The sequence below is a fragment of the Zea mays genome, chromosome 2, assembly GCF_902167145.1.
Source record: "Zea mays cultivar B73 chromosome 2, Zm-B73-REFERENCE-NAM-5.0, whole genome shotgun sequence".
NCBI lineage: Eukaryota > Viridiplantae > Streptophyta > Magnoliopsida > Poales > Poaceae > Zea > Zea mays.
Window position 1 is genome coordinate 35,424,237 of NC_050097.1, and position 18,045 is coordinate 35,442,281.

Sequence of the window (18,045 nt, forward strand, 5' to 3'; positions counted from 1 at the left end):
AACCGATTGAGTGGTCTACTCAGCCGGTTTACTCAACCAGATTTCAAATATTGCCCGGAAGGGCTGTAATATCACTTAGCAAATATGACATGAGACATTTTAGAGATAAAAATGACATTTCTCAATTCATATTGCTCAAACAATCAATTTTCAATCATCACATTTGATCAAAATTTTAGTTATTAAGTCACGTTTCAAGAATCCAAGATATTTAGCTCACTCCTAAGAAAACAAAACCTAGTCTCATCAAGGGGTTTTGTGAAGATATCGGCTAGTTGATTTTCGGTGCTCACATGAAATAGTTCGATATCTCCTTTGGCTTCATGGTCTCTCAAGAAATGGTGTCTGATGTCAATATGTTTAGTTCTAGAGTGTTGCACTGGATTGTTTGCAAGTTTTATGGCACTCTCATTGTCACACAAAAGAGGAATTTTGTTAAACTCACAACCAAAATCTCTAAGGGTTTGCTTCATCCATAGCAACTGTGCACAACATGCCCCAGCTGCTATGTATTCAGCTTCTGCAGTGGAGAGTGCAACACAATTTTGTTTCTTGGAACTCCATGACACTAAGGACCGCCCAAGGAATTGGCAAGTCCCAGTAGTGCTTTTTCGATCTACTTTGCAACCGGCATAATCTGAGTCAGAATAGCCAAGCAAATCGAAAAAGGAGCCTTTAGGATACCATAATCCTAGGTTTTGGGTGTGGACTAAGTATCTTAGAATTCTCTTAACGGCTACAAGATGACAGTCTTTAGGATTTGCTTGAAAACGAGCACACATACAAACACTCAACATTATATCAGGCCTGGATGCACATAAGTAAAGCAGTGATCCTATCATTGATCTATATAATTTTTGATCTACAGGTTTACCTTCCTCATTTAGGTCGAGATGTCCATTTGATGACATTGGAGTCTTGGCGTGCTTTGCTTTTTCCATGCCAAACTTCTTGAGCATATCTTGAGTATATTTAGTTTGGCATAGAAAGGTACCTTCCTTGAGTTGTTTGACTTGAAATCCCAGGAAGTATTTAAGCTCGCCCATCATAGACATCTCAAACCTGTTCGTCATTACTTTGCTAAACTCTTCACAAAATTTTTCATTAGTACTACCAAATATAATGTCATCAACATATATTTGGCACACAAACAATTCATTATCAACTTTTCGAGTAAACAAAGTAGAGTCAGCTTTTCCTATTGTAAACCCATTTTTAATTAGAAAATCTTTAAGCCAGTCATACCAAGCTCTAGGGGCTTGTTTAAGCCCGTAGAGTGCCTTGTGAAGAAGATAAACATGATTTGGCTTCTTTGGGTCTTCGAAGCCCGGTGGTTGCTCCACATATACTCTTTCTTGTAGTGGTCCATTTAGAAAAGCGCTCTTGACATCCATTTGATATAGCTTGAAATCATGGTTAGTAGCATAGGCAATTAATATTCTAATTGATTCTAACCTTGCTACCGGCGCATATGTTTCACCAAAGTCAAGTCCTTCCACTTGAGTATAGCCTTGGGCAACCAATCTTGCCTTGTTTCTTGTAACAACGCCATTTTCATCTTGCTTGTTCCTAAAGACCCATTTAGTCCCAATCACATTTTGTTTGGGTCTTTGGACTAAGGACCAGACTTCATTCCTAGTGAAGTTGTTCAACTCCTCTTGCATCGCAGTTATCCAATCCGGATCACCCAATGCTTCTTCAACCTTAAGTGGCTCAAGAGAGGAAACAAACGAGTAAAATTCACAAAAATTAGCTAAACGAGATCGAGTCGTTACCCCTCTCCTGATGCTACCCAGGATGTTGTCCACCGGATGATCCCTTTGAATTGTATGATGGACTCTTGGATGAGGCACTGATGGATGTCTTTGTATTTGCTCTTCCTCATCAGTTACTTGATCAAGAGGCACTTCACCATCAATATTTTCTTGTTCATCTTCTACCACTGTTGGCATCCTTTGATGATTTTCTTCGTGGTTTGGATGACTTGAGGTTGATGGGTTTGCTTGGGTGGAGACATTGTCACTCACCACCCTTGCACCCACATCAACTACCTCATTGGTCATCCACAAGGTTCCTTCTTCATCATCCCTTTCTTGAGGTCTCACCTCACCTATGGCAAGTTTCTTTATGGCCTCACAAGGTAGTTTTTCATTTCCTGCAGTGTCATTAGAAACATGCCCTTGCGAGCCATTAGACTCATCAAATGTCACGTCTATCGCTATTTCAACAAGACCGGTGGAATTGTTGAAAACACGATATCCATGCGCATTTGATGCATAACCAAGCAAGAAACCCTCGTCCACTCTAGGAGCAAACTTTGAGCTCTTGACTTTCTTGTTAAGAATAAAACATTTACAACCGAATACTCTAAAATAATCAACTTTAGGTTTGTTACCAGTGAGAAGCTCATAGGCAGTCTTTTTGTAGATCTTATGAAGATAGAGGCGGTTGATTGCATGACAGGCGGTGTTGACCGCCTCTGCCCAGAAGTTGTCAGGTGTCTTGTATTCATCCAACATGGTTCTTGCAGCTTCAATTAGAGTCCGGTTCTTTCTTTCCACAACACCATTTTGTTGTGGAGTGTAAGGCACCGAGAACTCATGTTTGATTCCCTCTTCTCCTAAGAATTCTTCGACACCTGTGTTCTTGAATTCTGTCCCATTATCGCTTCTCACTTTCTTGATTTTGAGCTCAAATTCATTTTGAGCTCTCCTCATGAATTTCTTTAAAATTTCTTGAGTTTCACCTTTGTCACTCAAAAAGAAAACCCAAGTGAATCGAGAAAAATCATCAACAATAACTAAACCATACTTACTACCACCAATGCTAATGTAGGCCACAGGTCCGAAGAGGTCCATGTGAAGAAGCTCCAATGGCCTCTTTGTTGTGACCACATTCTTTGATTGATGTGGGACTCCATGTTGCTTTTCTGCTTGGCATGCGCCACAAACCCTATCTTTCTCAAATACAACATTTGTTAGTCCAATGATGTGATTATCCTTTTGAAGTTTGGCCAAATTCCTCATACCGACATGGGCTAGCCGGCGATGCCATAGCCAACCCTTGTCGGATTTTGCCACTAAACAAGTCTCAGGCGTCACTTTACTTGTTGTGAAATCAACAAGATAAAGTTTGCCCTTCAAGCGACCGGTAAAGGCAACTGAGGAGTCCTCCCTTCTAAGGATCTTCACATCCACATCCGAAAATAAGCAATTATAACCCATTCCACAAAGTTGTGAAACAGACAACAAATTATAGCTCAAGGAATCTACTAATAAAACATTTGAAAGTGATTGTTGGTCAGAGATAGGAATTTTACCAATACCAATCACCTTACTCTTGCCACTATCTCCAAACACAATTTCTTGTGCTTCTTGAGTTAGTTGCAATGTATGAAACATGTCTTTCTCCCCGGTCATGTGATTTGTACATCCACTGTCAAGCACCCAACTTGACCCACCAGAGGAGTAGACCTGCAAAACAAGTTTAGGCTATACTTTTAGGTACCCAAATTGAATTGGGTCCTACAGTGTTAGTTATAGCCTTGGGTACCCACACACTTCTTTTCATGACTTTTTGTTTAGTGTAGACACCCACATATTTCACAACCAATTTCCCTGAATCCCAGGTCAACATATAATCACAAAGATATGAGTGGGAAATGGGAGCATTAGATTTTTGTCCACTTGAGGATCCCACTTTCTTCATCTTACTCTTTGTGGAACTCAAGTTAACCTTTACCTGAGATGACTTGTCATTTGAGGAGTGGATCCTCCCCAAGGCATCATATAGAGTGGTTCCCTCTATGAACTTGGGGGATCTCCACCCCTTATGCACTGTGCTAGGGTTTTCCTTGAATGAGTTGAACCCAAGCCCCCTTCTACCATTGTTGGGCTTAAGGGACTTGTACTTGGGTTCAACTTTCTTTAACCCATCATTGCTAGAGCATCTTTTCAAAATTTCTTTGACCTTCACCTGTGGGCTATGCTTCCTTGCATGGTTAGTTAGACAACAAGAAGCATGATATTTGGCACAATGCTTGCAAGAATTTTCATTAGAGCTAGATTTAGATTCAAATACTAAAGTGGGGGCATTGATGTTCTTGCAATTTTCAAGTTGCACTTGAAGTTCTTGATTTTGAACATTCAAGCTTAACATGCTTGATTCAAGTGCATTCTTTTCATTTGCAAGGTTATCAATAGAGGTTTTCAAGTTAATTACTTCTATATCTTTATTGTGAATCAACTCTTGAAGCTCTAGGTTTCTTTCCTTTTCAAGGATAAGCAAGTCTTCTTGAGCATCAAGAGTTGCCTTTCTTTTATCTAGCTTTTCCATTAATTTTGTGATAACATTGTATCCATTTAAGCCAAATTCTTTAATCATTTTATTTTTCATGGCAATTTGATCATCATCATCATCATTTGAAAAATCATTACTAAATAAAGTTACCTTATTTCCCTTTGCCATGAGGCAAGTTGGAATGTAGGAGTCGTCTTGAAGGTTGGTGAAGAGTTGCGCGCTTGAGGTAGATTGGATGGCCACATTTGCCACCACTTCCTCTTCCTCGGAGCTAGAACTCTCATCATCGGAGTTCCATTCTTCACCAATATGAGCTTGTCCATACTTCTTCTTCTTGAAGTATCCCTTGGTCTTGCCTCCCTTTTTAAACTTATCCTTCTTGTATTCCTTCTTGGCTTCTTGTTCCTTCTTGTTAGGACAATCCGCTATGAAATGACCGGTTTGGCCACATTCATAGCATGCCCTCTTCTTTCCTTTCCTTTGGAACTTGTCATTCTTTCTTACAAATTTCTTGAAAGTTTTGATGAACATAGCTGTGTCTTCATCACTTGAGCTATCTTCATCACTTGAGGTTTCGACCACTTTCTTTGCTTTGTGGTCTTTGCTCTTCTTGAGATTGTCTTGTTCATTTGTGATCAAGGCATGAGAGTCTCTTGTCTTGATGGGGGCTTCTTCGGACTCGTGTTGTTGAATTTTTGCAAATAATTGATGAGGCGTCATGTCCTCATAATCATCACGATCCCTTATCATCCTTGCAAGACTTTTATCCTTCTCTTTATAAGCTCTCATGAACAATCTTGTGACCTTGGAGTCACTCCAATCTTCACTCCCAAGAACTCTTATTTTGTTGACCAATACCATCAATCGATCAAAGAGTGATTGGAGCGACTCACCCTTTGTCCAATCATATCTTGCAAGCTCACTTTCCAAAGCTTCAACTCTATGTCTTTTAGCTTTGGGATCTCCTTCATGTGACATTCTAAGAATGTTCCAAATGTCACGAGCATCTTCTCTTCCTTGAACTTTTCGGTATTCTTCCGGACAAAGACTTCCTTTGATTATGCTCACTGCTTGAGCATTTCGATGAACCTCTTGCATCATTTCCGGAGTCATCTCTTCTCCTTGGGCGGGCTTATACATACCTACATTAACAATCTCCCAAAGACTAGGATGCACACCGATTAAATGCGACTTCATCTTGTCGGCCCACTCATCATAGTTCAACTCACTAAGAGTTGGTAACTTTCCAAGTGGGGCGGAAGAGAAGTTGGGAATATAATTTCTAGAGTAGTCGAATTGAACTTTGCTAAAGTCATTACCTTTGCTTTTGGTAGATGATCCTTCGGTGTTGAGACTTACCTTGCTCAATACCTTAGACACCAAAAGATCCACTAGATCGTCATTATAATCAAATGTTCCCTTACCTTTACCTTCTTCGGCCTTTCTTCTTGATTCCTCTTCTTCGGCCTTTTTCTTAGCATCTTCCTCTTTCATTTTGAGGAACATTTTCTCGGCAATCTTCATGGCGAGGTCGAGGACCTTGGGGTCCACTTCCTCACTGGAAGATGTGACGGGGATTTCCTCGAGAAGAGGATCCACATGGTCCCGTTGTGTAGACATGATCGTTTCCTCACGCGGTTAAGCGTAAAACGAGGCACGAAGCTTTGATACCAATTGAAAGTAGCCTAGAGGGGGGGTGAATAGGCTACACCTGAAAATTTTCACTAAAAACTTCGAGATAGGTTAAATTAAAGTTGCACAGGTGCAAACCGGTTCAGTCGATTTTAATCACAACTGAACAAGTTTGAACCCACTCAACTTAAATTTAATAATATATTGAACAAATGCGAAGTAGAAAAGAAAATAGCTAAAGATTTGCCCTACACAAGAACTACTTAAATGAATAATATGAACCAAACACCGAATATGAAGTGCTTAACAAGAACACACAAGAACACACGATATAACCCGAGGTTCGGCAACCACCACAAAGGTGTCCTACTCCTCGTTGAGGAACCCACAAAGGGCCGGGTCTTTTCCAACCCTAATCCTCCACAAGCCGACCACAAAGGTCAAGGCAATCTCTTCTCAAATCTGCTCAAGGAGCGGGTGATACAAACTTCTTGGGGTCGTCCACAAATTTGGAGACTCCCAAGCAACCTCTAACCGTTAAGGAACACGAGGTTCCAAGAGTAACAAATCCGCACACGGTTAAGTTTGCAACGAGCTCAAGAACAAGAGAATGGGAGAATCGAGATGAAATTGACAGCGAGTTCGATCGAGTTCACCTCACACCAAGGGTCCTTCAAATGATTGAAGGAGATGCGATTGCGGGTGTGAGAGGTGAAGTGAATGCTCTTGTTTGAGGGTTGGTCAGCCAAAGATTCGTGGGAGAGGCAGAAGTTAATGAGAGAGAGAGAGTGTGAGGGGGTATATAAAGGATCCCCCAAAAGCTGGCAGCCGTTGGGAGAAAGAGGGCAAAAACCGGTTGAACCGGTTTTCAAACCGGTTGAACCGGTTTCTACCAGGGGGATCCCGGTCCACTGGTCTACTCAGCCGGACACTGGACCGGTTTCAAAACCGGCTGAGTAGGGTCAAATTTCGGCTCAACCGGTTTCAGAAAAATATCTGCTGCGACTTTTCTGACAGCTCTGACTGTCAGACAGGTCAGAGCAGAGGTGGCAGGGTGAACAGTACCAAAACCGGTTGAACCGGTTTCAGGACCGGTTGAACCGGTTTTGGGGGCTGAAACCAATCTTTGAGAATTTTGAAGAGAACAAAGGGAGGGACTTTGTGGGAAGTGAAATTTGTTTTTCTCAAGAGCATTCATGATCTGGGAAAAAATGATCTCAAAGGAGTTTTCAAAAGAATTGAACTTGGCTCGTTTCACAACTTACTTAACCGTCGCAGATCCCTCTTAATTGTACGGCGATTCCTATGACTCAAGAATTATAAACTTAGCACCGTCGTTGTTTCATAGCACTTGGAGCACGCCATTTGATGTGGAATTTTAAATCCGCTGTGCTTTATACTTTTATACTCGTAGGATCTGTGCTTCTCCTGTCTGTAAAAATACTGTGTACATACTAGGAGCAAACTTGTTAGAATCTCAGTTTGTTTTGTCATTAATCACCAAAACCCTCAATTAGGGTTGATTGCACTTACACTATAACATGATTTTTGGCTCACTCCACTATTGTAGAAAAATATAGCATATAAATATGTTCTCATATGTCCAACAATTGAATACAAATATATTATATATAAAACCATATTAATATATTAGCTTAATTAGTCTACTAGGTATATACCCGTGCGTTGCTACGGTGATGCATAAGGAAATTGTGTTATGTTTTAGTAGTTACCTTTGGGGAATGATACACACAAATTGTCACAACCTATCTCGAGGATTCCAACATCGTCAGAGAACACAAGATGGTTTTCGAAGTCGACACCCAGAAGAAAGGGATGCTACCATCAATGTCCTACATTTAAACATGGCATTGCAACTTAAGGCTCAAGCCACAACCAACAAAGGTTATGTGAACTTACAACAATGACAAAGGTGGACTTTGACAGGGTGTCATACAGGATGAACACAAACTTCCCACCGAGGTCTCTCACAATATGGCAGGCTACAAGAACAGATGAGTCTGTTTGCGAAGCCATCACAAAGAACAAAAGCTCTGAACTTGAGCAGCAACAGAAGGGCTAAGATGGCAAACTATCTCAGAATCAAACTTCCACGAGCTTGTAAGTTAACTACCAGAATTCAGGATACCAGGTGGCCGTTTAATATGAGTTAGAAACTACTAAAGACTACATATTAATACTGAATGAGATGACGCACGACAATTGAAACTGATTATCATAATAGTAGAGATTGCTCGGTAATGGTAGGTCAAGCCCGCCATACCATTTGTGGAGTTGGATGGTGGCTAGTATCCAGGTCAGCTTAAGCAGCACACACTCCATTCATCCATTGGCTTGCAAGTGCAGGGAACAGATCGGGCATAGCATAGTACTTGCATAGCTTTGTGTTCCATCTTCTAACATCGTAAAACAGGGAATAACACCAGTACCATTTCATCTTGGTTTATACTACATACCTTGGCAGCTGAGCCAACCCAAGACATGCCTATATACATTACATACACCCTTGGTCTTGCTTGGCTACACGTAGATACAATGTGTGAACATCTACCCGACTGTGAGATCAACTTGGTTCTGGACAAACATGGATGGGAATTAGGATCAGGCTTCAGGTCTGCGCTAGCTCCCTAAAGACGTCGGCATGGTACGACACATCGCAGAACTCGCCACCAAGGTCGTTGCATACCTCGCCCGAGAACACCCTGCGGTTCAGTGGATTCACCATGGTTACAGTTAGCCACCAGCTGGTTTGCTCGATGAATCAGTGTAGGAATGGATGGTGATGAAACTGGGTTTATCCTATGCTGGTTGATGCTTACGTTCTTGGCTCATCGTACGACAAGTAGTCCCTCTCCACCTTCTCCACCCTCCTGCTCACTGCCGATGCCACCGAGTATATCTGCGCGTTGCACGCGTCGCCATCGAGTAGGTCGTAGGCCTCCATTGTGAACACCCTGCAGCATCAGCAACACACACGTGTGTGTTACCGATTCGAACTCTAACCATTAGAATTAGCTAGCTCTACACCGACCGATCGTTGTGAGATCAACTTGGTTCTGGACAAACATGGATGGGAATTAGGATCAGGCTTCAGGTGTGCGCTAGCTCCCTAAAGACGTCGACATGGTACGACGCATCGCAGAACTCGCCACCAAGGTCGTTGCATGCCTCGCCCGAGAACACCTGCGGTTCAGTGGATTCACCATGGTTACAGTTAGCCACCAGCTGGTTTGCTCGATGAATCAGTGTAGGAATGGATGGTGATGAAACTGGATTTATCCTATGCTGGTTGATGCTTACGTTCTTGGCTCGTCGTACGACAAGTAGTCCCTCTCCACCTTCTCCACCCTCCTGCTCACTGCCGATGCCACCGAGTATATCTGCGCGTTGCACGCGTCGCCATCGAGTAGGTCGTAGGCCTCCATTGTGAACACCCTGCAGCATCAGCAACACACACGTGTGTGTTACCGATTCGAACTCTAACCATTAGAATTAGCTAGCTCTACACCGACCGATCGTTGATCAAGGCTAGGGATTAGGGAACACTTACGAGAAGCTCGAGTTGTAGTCGATCTCAGCAGTCTCAACCATGACAACAACAGGGACACTAACCACCACCGTGCTCTTCTCCACGACCGGCCCTTGATGGGAACACATCTGAGAACCTGACGGGAGTAGCGGCAGCCTGCATTTTCTGATCTAAACTTCCTGTATGTGATCAAGTGTTCTATTGAAGTGGAGCGACAGCTTGGTACAGTATGATCTAAAAGGGTTATCGATCTTGTGTGGTGAGCTTCCGTTATATACTGCAGAGCCAGAGTGGGGTCCCTTGACCATTGTTTCTAAAAATAACTTCATTAGTCAATAGTGGAAATATAAGTGTAATATTCTGTAAGCATGACATTCATGAAATAGATGTCCTCACTAGATCCTTTTGCTACCTAGGCATAGAGACTTGAACACAAAGGATACAAAAGCACTTACTATGAATTTAGTAACATCAATGGAGCTAGTAATAGGGCCAAAGAGTCCAACCTTCGTGTACATCATAAGGATGAAGCCACACATGATGTCACTGACCATCTTGTGCAGCACCCGAGCTACACTGGCACTCAGCGCACCACAACAAGCGCATCCATTACAGATCATGTAATGCTTAGAATATATTGGATGGACAAGAAAGGGTCGCCGTTGTCCGCGACTTGTGACAGGTTCACGGCCTCTGGTCTTGAGTTCTTCGAGACCCACTTCAGGTAGGAGCTCTTTTGGGTGTTAGGCTTCGCCATGATGCTTCCCGACCCTGAGCTCGCTAAGAGGCTGGGGCTCGACATTGGGGTGAAGAACTCCTCAGGCTCGATGAGGGGGACAAACTTGGTGAAAGTGATAACCACCCTCACTGTTGGCACAACAGGGATTGCAACCTGCATGAATGGCAACCATGGATAATGAGTTGAATGCAAAGTTGCATTGCACTTTGGAGTACCGAAATGAGCTATGTGCAACAATATAATTACAAGAACAACCTTCATAAAATTATATAAATCATTGTGCCAAGAAGCAGCCAAAGGTGAACAAAGGTAGATCAATTGATGGTGTCCGCACTTCGTCGAACACCACTTTGCGGAACATATAGCAAAACTTGGATGATTGCTCCAAGTTGTATGTCTAACCAATTTCTACTTTCTACAACACTAGAGGTTTAGTTTTTCCTGCCAGGTTTCATTTGTCATATAAATAAACTATGATTTATCAAACAAGACAATATCAATGCACGTGAGGTGAGTGCCAGCTAAGTAAATTCCCTTAAATATGTGTCCTAAGTGCCGGTACTATTCTGGAATAAACTAAATAGTGAAGAACTGTTAAACTATCAGTCTAAACAGTTCTCTTTTCTTTCCCCGAATATTCGGATAGGACTCTCCACAAGTTGCAGGCCAGTATATGCCATGATTCTGAGTTTCTGACTCAGCTTCCTATGTTGTTGTAGTTGTGGCAAGTAAACTGTGGGTTATTTGTTGTCGATAAAAGAATCAGTTGCCATAAAACAACTTGATCAACAGACAAGAACTCCCTGCTCAGAGATGGTCTGTTTAGCACTAGAACATCATTTGAACTGGTAGTTGACCGTTACACGAATGTATCGAAACAATTCGTTTATCAAGAAGGATGAATCATCGCAGAATTGATCAGCCACTGAATTTGGAAATGGAGAAATATATGCAATTTTGTGGTTTCTTATTGAGCAGGAGAGCTATGTTACCTTTACTGGGAAAGTCCCCGGTGGGAACTTGGTGGTGAGCAGCACGCGGAGCCGACGCACGACGCGCACGCGGTTCGCCAGGCAACGGAAGGAATTCATCGACGCTCAGGGGGAAGTCCTCAGTGAGCCACACCGACGGCCACAACGTCTTCACCATATCCTCCTCCTTCCATTTGGCTCCACATGTTGTCGTCGTTCCTGGGTGCCAGTCGAAGATACCGTCCTCGTCGCGCCTCACCAACGCACACGACAACAGCCACCGCGGCACGTCCACGCTATTCCTCCGCCTCCGCGGGGTCCTCAAGTGCGAAGGCGGCCCGCCACGCTGCGCCGACCGGGCCGAGGGCGACGTTGGCATGGTGTTGGGTGTGGGGGGCATCGTGTCCAGTCATCCCCCGTAGCTACGATTTTGGCAACGTCGAGCTCCCGCATCGTGAGCACCTCATGCGGTGCGAGGACGGTGGCGTGTTAGTTGATGGGCCTGCGCCAAGTCTCCAGCAACGGGACGTCGACCTAGACGACGTGGATCCGCCTCCGCATGGTGGTTGTGGCGGTGGCGGCGGTGCAGTAGAGCGGCCAGTCGAGGGAGGGTGGAGCCGAGGAAGGTGGGAGGAGAGGGGTAATCAGGGGATCCTTCGCCTTCCATGGATCAGGTTAGCGGCGGAGGTGAGGGAGGTCGTGCCATCAGTTGGGTCGACGCACGCGGCCAGCGACCACGCGCAGTCGACGGTAGTGGCTGGGCACGGACTAGGGTTTTTAGGCGATAGAGGGTGAGAGGGAGGCGCAGGGAGGAAGGGGGGACACAAACGATGGATCGACGGGGGCACGACGTGGGCGAGGAGGGGCGAGCAGCGAGGGCTTGCACGATGTCCGAACAGGGGAGTGGTGTAACTGTGGACGACATCGTTAGCTTCTTATATAGTAGAGATATGACTAATTTATAATTATTAGAATGAAATTTAATTCAAAAGATCCAAAAGGGCCTTGAGGATTTGGATCGGAGATCGTTTGGAATTCATGATAGTAAAAATAGTGCCCAAATGTTTTTTTTTAAAAAAAATTCCATGTCTTGCCACCGACTAAGTCAAATCTGCGTTTTTTTATAGAGCCACATATAGCCACTCCAACACAGCGTACATCTACAAGGCTGCATATAGGCGTGTAAAAGAGTTGAATTATCTCATACCATGCACCGGCTTAAGTGCCATCACCATATATTCGATATATAAAACGTTACCACAATTTGCTTTCTGTACTTAATAGAGCGACATTAGCACATAGCAGATCTACAAAGCGGTAAAGGACTCCAACACTTGTGCAAGCTCAACTGCAGATATTTCTTGAAGTTTCAACCTACTACCAAAGAATTAATGGAACTATGCCTCGCGGTATGTACATCGCTGCAGATAGAAACCATAAAAACTGGGTTTCAACGTCAGAACTCATTTCCTTCTCTTCCCACTTCCTATATTTGCTCACTTGAAAAAGAACTTCCATATCTCCCTGTCACACACCTCAGTCAAGAAGTGGCCACCAAGGACACCTTCCTCTTCCATGAGAGCTCGAAGCTGCCTGGCGCCACCATTGGAACCAACCAAGTTCTTCTTGGAAGCCACGTACAGGACTCCATAAGGAGGACGTAGGCACTGCAAGAGTTATATACGGTTAGACAAAAGAACCGAAGTCGACATCTCAGAGGAACCAGAGAAACACTGCAACTGTTAAAATAATATCAGCAATCAAGGACAAAGACACTCTAGCAATGGTTCTGATCAATGGAAGTACCCAATTAAATTCAAAAGATGCTGATATGGCAAAACTGTAAGTTGAATTATTGTCAAACTGACCTTTGAAATAAGCGCATAGAGCTTCTTCAGAGAGTTAGCTGCGTAGGGGACATCAGAAATCAAGATCACATCATAGCCACTATCTGCCTGGTCGGTCTCACTAGCTCTCTCCCATGCACGGCTACCAGAAAGCTTCCTAGATCTCCTGGGGCAGTAGTCATGACCAACTACACTGCTTCCATCATGGCTACTGCAGCCATCCATAAAATCATCCTCAGAGAAGCTGAGGTTTGTTGGTGCTGCAGGTGGCTGCACAACTGAGAGAATTGTTGGGAGTTCATCCCACTCTCCAGCATAGAAATGTACATTAGGAGCCAAGAGCTGCCTAGATGGTGTAACAGGGCTCTCTGATGGTCTGTTCTGTCGGTCCTGAGCCTGCTCAAGATTTGCAAGAACATTGGGTATTGTTCTGCACCGTATCGTTTCTGCATTTATGTCCTGAAAGTGAACTGTGGATGCACCCTGCAAGTAGCATTTAAGCAAGTCAGATCACTGCTCGTCATGCAAGAAACCCCCCCCTACTTTCAGCTCCTACCATGAAGTAAGCATATTCCCTTTACTAATTCAACATTATCATGATTCGTGAGTAGTGGAAAGATGAACACACCTTCAAGCAGGCAAAAATCCCAGAGAGGCCATATCCACATCCAAGCTGCATCAATAACAACAATAACAACAACAACAACAATAATTAAACCATGAAGTGATCATATAAAAGTTAAAAAATACCCATAGTGAAAATCCAAGGCTAAATATTGACAAAATATAAGAAACTATTCTCTCCGATCAAAAATACACTTGTCCCATTTGACTTTGCATGGTCTTCGATGCATATCTTTGACCACTATTTTCTTTAGAATATATTATTAAAAGTTTTTCACATTAATAAGATTTTGCAAGCAATTTTTTCAATACACTTATAGATATATGTTTGCATGTTTTCAGACTAAATAAATTAAAAGTATCAATATTTGTAGTTTTTAAGTTTGACTAAATCTTGTCCTAAACGACATGTTGTTTTATGACCAGAGGGGGGGGGGGGTATATGACTACTGTAGGTTAGTTCGTCAGTGCCAATTTAGAAATGCCATTTAATAGATAAATGTCAAACTTGAACTGTCTAACACTAGGCACTATCATTATGCATGCATCCAGATTGTCCTGCTGGAGCATACATTCTGCTCTTATGGAAAGCAAAAACAGGAATAGACATCAAGCAGATCAGTAGTGAGAACCAACTAAATGAAATAACAAGCTAGATACATAAGTTTTCTCACGAGTTACCTCTAGAACCCGCTTGCCCCTGAAGCTCAACTGCCCATCACGGATCTCATTTTTAAGAATGTCGACAAGGGTAATGGAACTCTCCCAGTATTTCAGAGTTCCTGAGGAAGAGGGAAAAGAGTATGTTCTATATTTAGATTACAATGATAAATCTTTCTGACAAAAATAATGCATTGATAAAGGACATAAGTGTAGCACGCTTATTTGATAGAAGGTTACCATCATATTTTGATGATGCTACTTCAGAAGGCGAGATAACTATCATATCTGCTACACTGACTTTACCCTGAAGAACAAAAATCATATGTAAGAATTGAAGAATTGAGTATTATAATTAATAGCATGAGACCTTTGAGTAATGGCTGACAGAATCAAACAAAATTCATTCTCAACCCAAATTCTAAATAGACAGATTAAGTTGCATTCACTGCTAACCTTGAAAATATTAAGACCTTGCACATCAACCTTCTCTCCAGCATATTTGTATGGATGAACACTCTGAAAAAAGTTTAAAGCATGAAAACAGTCGTAAGAGAAAATGATAAAGCAAAAGTTTAACAAAATTTCTGCAAAAATAAAATATCTCCCTTCGCAGTCCAATATACAAATGATAGCCAAAATGGGGGTAAAGAGTGTACCTTTGAGGGGATTATTTCAACAGCTGGTGATGGTAGCTGCAGATCCTTCTCAGATACAATTGGCACGCAACTAGTGGCCTTGCTGGGAAGCAAGCCAGGGAAACACTGAACCAGTAGTGATGGTGCCTTCATTTTGCTACGGCGCTACCTTTTAATCTCTAATGTTAACAAAGCTGAAAGGGGGGAAACATGTTAAGTTTTGCCTTTAAACAAAAAATGATACTAACTACACTAGCAATACAAGCAAATCACGTGAAAAATCACAACTCTTCAACATGAAAGATACTTCTAATTAAGTTGCCACTTCCTGTCCATTAATCTCCTTGAAATCTACTAAATCTGGAGAAATTGTATCTACACTGTTTGCCATCAAGAAGTTAAACAAAGCAGTTTCAGTGACAATAAAAGTTATACATGGAATAAAGAAGCACCAGAAGTAGCTGAGGCCAACAATATACCGTAATGATTACATTCACTATCTGATACATGGTGACTGCTAACGAGTTCTACAATCCCCACCGTTAAAGCCAAAGTAACTGCTAACGAATTCTACAATGCCACTGTTGAAACCGAAGTAACGCAAATGCAAATGAAAAAAATATTCCCAAAAATACCGAATAACCAATTAGACATACCATTACATGTATAATCGCCAGATAAAAGGAAAGCTATATGTCATCTACTACTCTCAAGGACCGACAAAGACACTTGTACTCAGAATGGTCACACCAACAGAATGGAACCTCCCTATTGGGCAACCAAATCAGGCACCTCTCTTGAGTACCTCAAAATTTAAAACATACTGGGAAGCTAACGATGTCATTGAATATCGATTTGGTACCTACCCAACCTCTGAATCTGCAAAAGTGGCGCTGCAAGAGTACCCGACTAAAAAGCCACTTATCACCTTGCCCATCCATATTTGATTATTTGGGGAAGTTCAAAAGAAGCACTACTCCTAAACCATTCTGCGCAAATCTGTCGTCTTCTAGAGACTCTAATGAGGGCAATGGCGGAACTAAAAGGAGCATGATAGCCCATCCAGGAAGCACAAAATCAACACATCATCTACAAGGTAACTCTTGTGGCCATTTCGTGCAACTCCTCCCACAACCGAACCAAATCTAACCGAAATTTAGGTCACCAGGCAATAGCCAGCACAATTCTGATGATAAACCGTGAACGGAAGAACTGGAGTACTGCAACTCGAACCATGCTCGCTGCTTCTGCACATCAAAGTCAACTTTGTAAACTACAACAGTCTGAAGCCACTGTAGCAAACGAACACAAACCAAAAGAGGGGACAGAAAATCCAAATCCACAGAGCGAAACCTTATTAAATCCTTCATAAGCCGCTCGCTAGCTTCTCAAATAAACAGTCGATATCATTCAGATCACACCGTAAAGCAAGCAAGGAAACAAACAAATCAGACGAGTAAAAACCTTCTCCCCCCCCTCCCCCCCCCCCCCCCCCCCCCCCCCCTCAAAAAATACCAGATTCTAGCATACCCTGCGCCGTCGCACCCCCTCCTCCTCCCGGGAAATCCCCCCCGAAATCAAACCTACAGAAGTCAGGAGCCTGCACCGACACGAACGGAAAGATTACCTCTTCGATCGGAGCCCGAGGTGTGCCCTCCCTCCCTTGTCCGAGAACCGCGACGAATCGGGCAACGCTCCAGCGAAGAGATCCCTCCCGTCCCGTCTCGTGTCGCCTCCTCAAATCAAACGCAGCGCCGATTCCCCGGTCGGAAAGTCAAACCGCCGTCTAGACTGGAGCGAGGTGGGAGCCGGCCCCGGGGCGGCGGGGCGAGTATATATAAGCAAGGAGGTGAAGGTGGGGTGGAAGTTTCGCCGCTTCTGCTGCTATGGTCATTGATTTTTACTCACTCCTATCCTGTGACAAGCGTCGGATTTTTTTCCTTCTTTCCCATCGTGCATCTTGCAACTGTATACAGTTACCGGATTGCCCCGGGAAGGTGGTGATCTGGTTCTGGTGGAATATACCGCGCCGCGCCGCGCGTGGGCATGTGTGTGTGCGAATCCCGAGCGCTTTCTGGATGCGCGCCGCGCCGGCGTGGCTCCTTTTCTGTTTCCGCCGACGGTCGAGTCGTCTTCTTTCTTCTGCCTTCTTCGCCGTTGTCTGGTCTGAAACGTGTGGAGTGCCGGAGGGGCTTGGGTCAAACTGTTGCTGTTGGCTCGCTTCGTGGCGGGCGAGTAAAGGGTGCAGCAGCCAACCGTGAATCTAATGGGTCGTACAAACCTTAAGGGAATAGGGACTAAAACTGTTGCTGTTGGCTCACTAAATGTCCTGTAACATTCTTCTATTATTAGTGCAACTAAAATAAACAAGGTGGTAAATATAAAATTAATATAATTTAGTCTAGTCTATTCACATCTTAAGGGAATATGGACTAAAACAGTTTAATCTTTATGTGTAAGAGGGTAATGAGGTGTTTGAATGAACTAGAGCTAATGATTAATAGCTAAAATTAGTTGGAGACATTCAAACAACCTACTAATAGTTTAACTATTAACTATTTTTATTAAATTAGTTAATAGCTAGCTAGCTAATTTCACTTGCAATTTTTTAGTCAACTAATTATTATCTCTAGTGCATTCAAACATCATTTAAAAGTTATTAGTGAAATTAGCTAGCTAACAAATAGATTGCTAACTATTAGCTAATTTGGTAAAAGTAGCTAATAGTTGAATTATTAGCTAAATTGTTGGAATGTCTCACCTAATTTTAGAAGCTAACTATTAGTTTTAGTGCGTTCAAACACGCCTTTAGTGTCGCCCGATTAGTAATTTAAGGACTAAATGAGACTAAAATAAAGCGACTAAGTGTCTGTTTGATTTTGATGCATGCATCTATGTGTAGCCGTCGAAAATGTTCGCCTATTCCCCCGTGATGTGCACGGTGCGTTGGTGCCCCCTGCAATCTTGCGCCCCAGAGATGGATAGCATACCACAGCCTGCGAATCAGTCAAATCATTTGCGCCTGTATTTCTGCGTCTTTTCAACATTCTTTGATATTATTATTTTTAAATAGTAATAACACATT

The 18,045-nt window shown here is 43.0% G+C and overlaps 1 protein-coding gene across 3 annotated transcripts; it reads right to left on the reverse strand.

The window, feature by feature from the left end:
• Positions 1-9,828: 9,828 nt before the first annotated feature.
• Positions 9,829-17,235, reverse strand: LOC100277589 (uncharacterized). 3 transcript variants are annotated; one of them, XM_008669479.2, is made up of 9 exons: positions 16,588-17,235; positions 14,982-15,154; positions 14,779-14,841; positions 14,563-14,629; positions 14,344-14,444; positions 13,667-13,711; positions 13,060-13,521; positions 11,213-12,858; positions 9,829-10,373 (listed from the first exon to the last, which is right to left on the reverse strand). In XM_008669479.2, exons 2-8 carry the CDS (start codon positions 15,111-15,113, stop codon positions 12,688-12,690), a joined length of 1,041 nt encoding a protein of 346 aa, XP_008667701.1. In that variant the 5' UTR covers positions 15,114-15,154; positions 16,588-17,235; the 3' UTR covers positions 9,829-10,373; positions 11,213-12,687. The 3 variants fall into 3 exon arrangements, with proteins under 3 accessions (XP_008667701.1, XP_035820589.1, NP_001144579.2); XM_035964696.1 differs by having other exon boundaries at positions 9,922-10,373; positions 14,982-16,207; positions 16,588-17,188; NM_001151107.2 differs by lacking the exon at positions 9,829-10,373 and having other exon boundaries at positions 12,388-12,858; positions 16,588-17,104.
• Positions 17,236-18,045: the final 810 nt, after the last annotated feature.

Coding starts and splice junctions, on each gene's coding strand:
- LOC100277589 (XM_008669479.2), bottom strand. CDS start 15,113: ATGAAGGCACCATCACTACTGGTTCAGTGTTTCCCTGGCTTGCTTCCC. Junction 14,842..14,981: donor TTGAAATAATCCCCTCAAAG/GTACACTCTTTA, acceptor AACTTTTTTCAG/AGTGTTCATCCATACAAATA. Junction 14,630..14,778: donor AAGGTCTTAATATTTTCAAG/GTTAGCAGTGAA, acceptor TTTGTTCTTCAG/GGTAAAGTCAGTGTAGCAGA.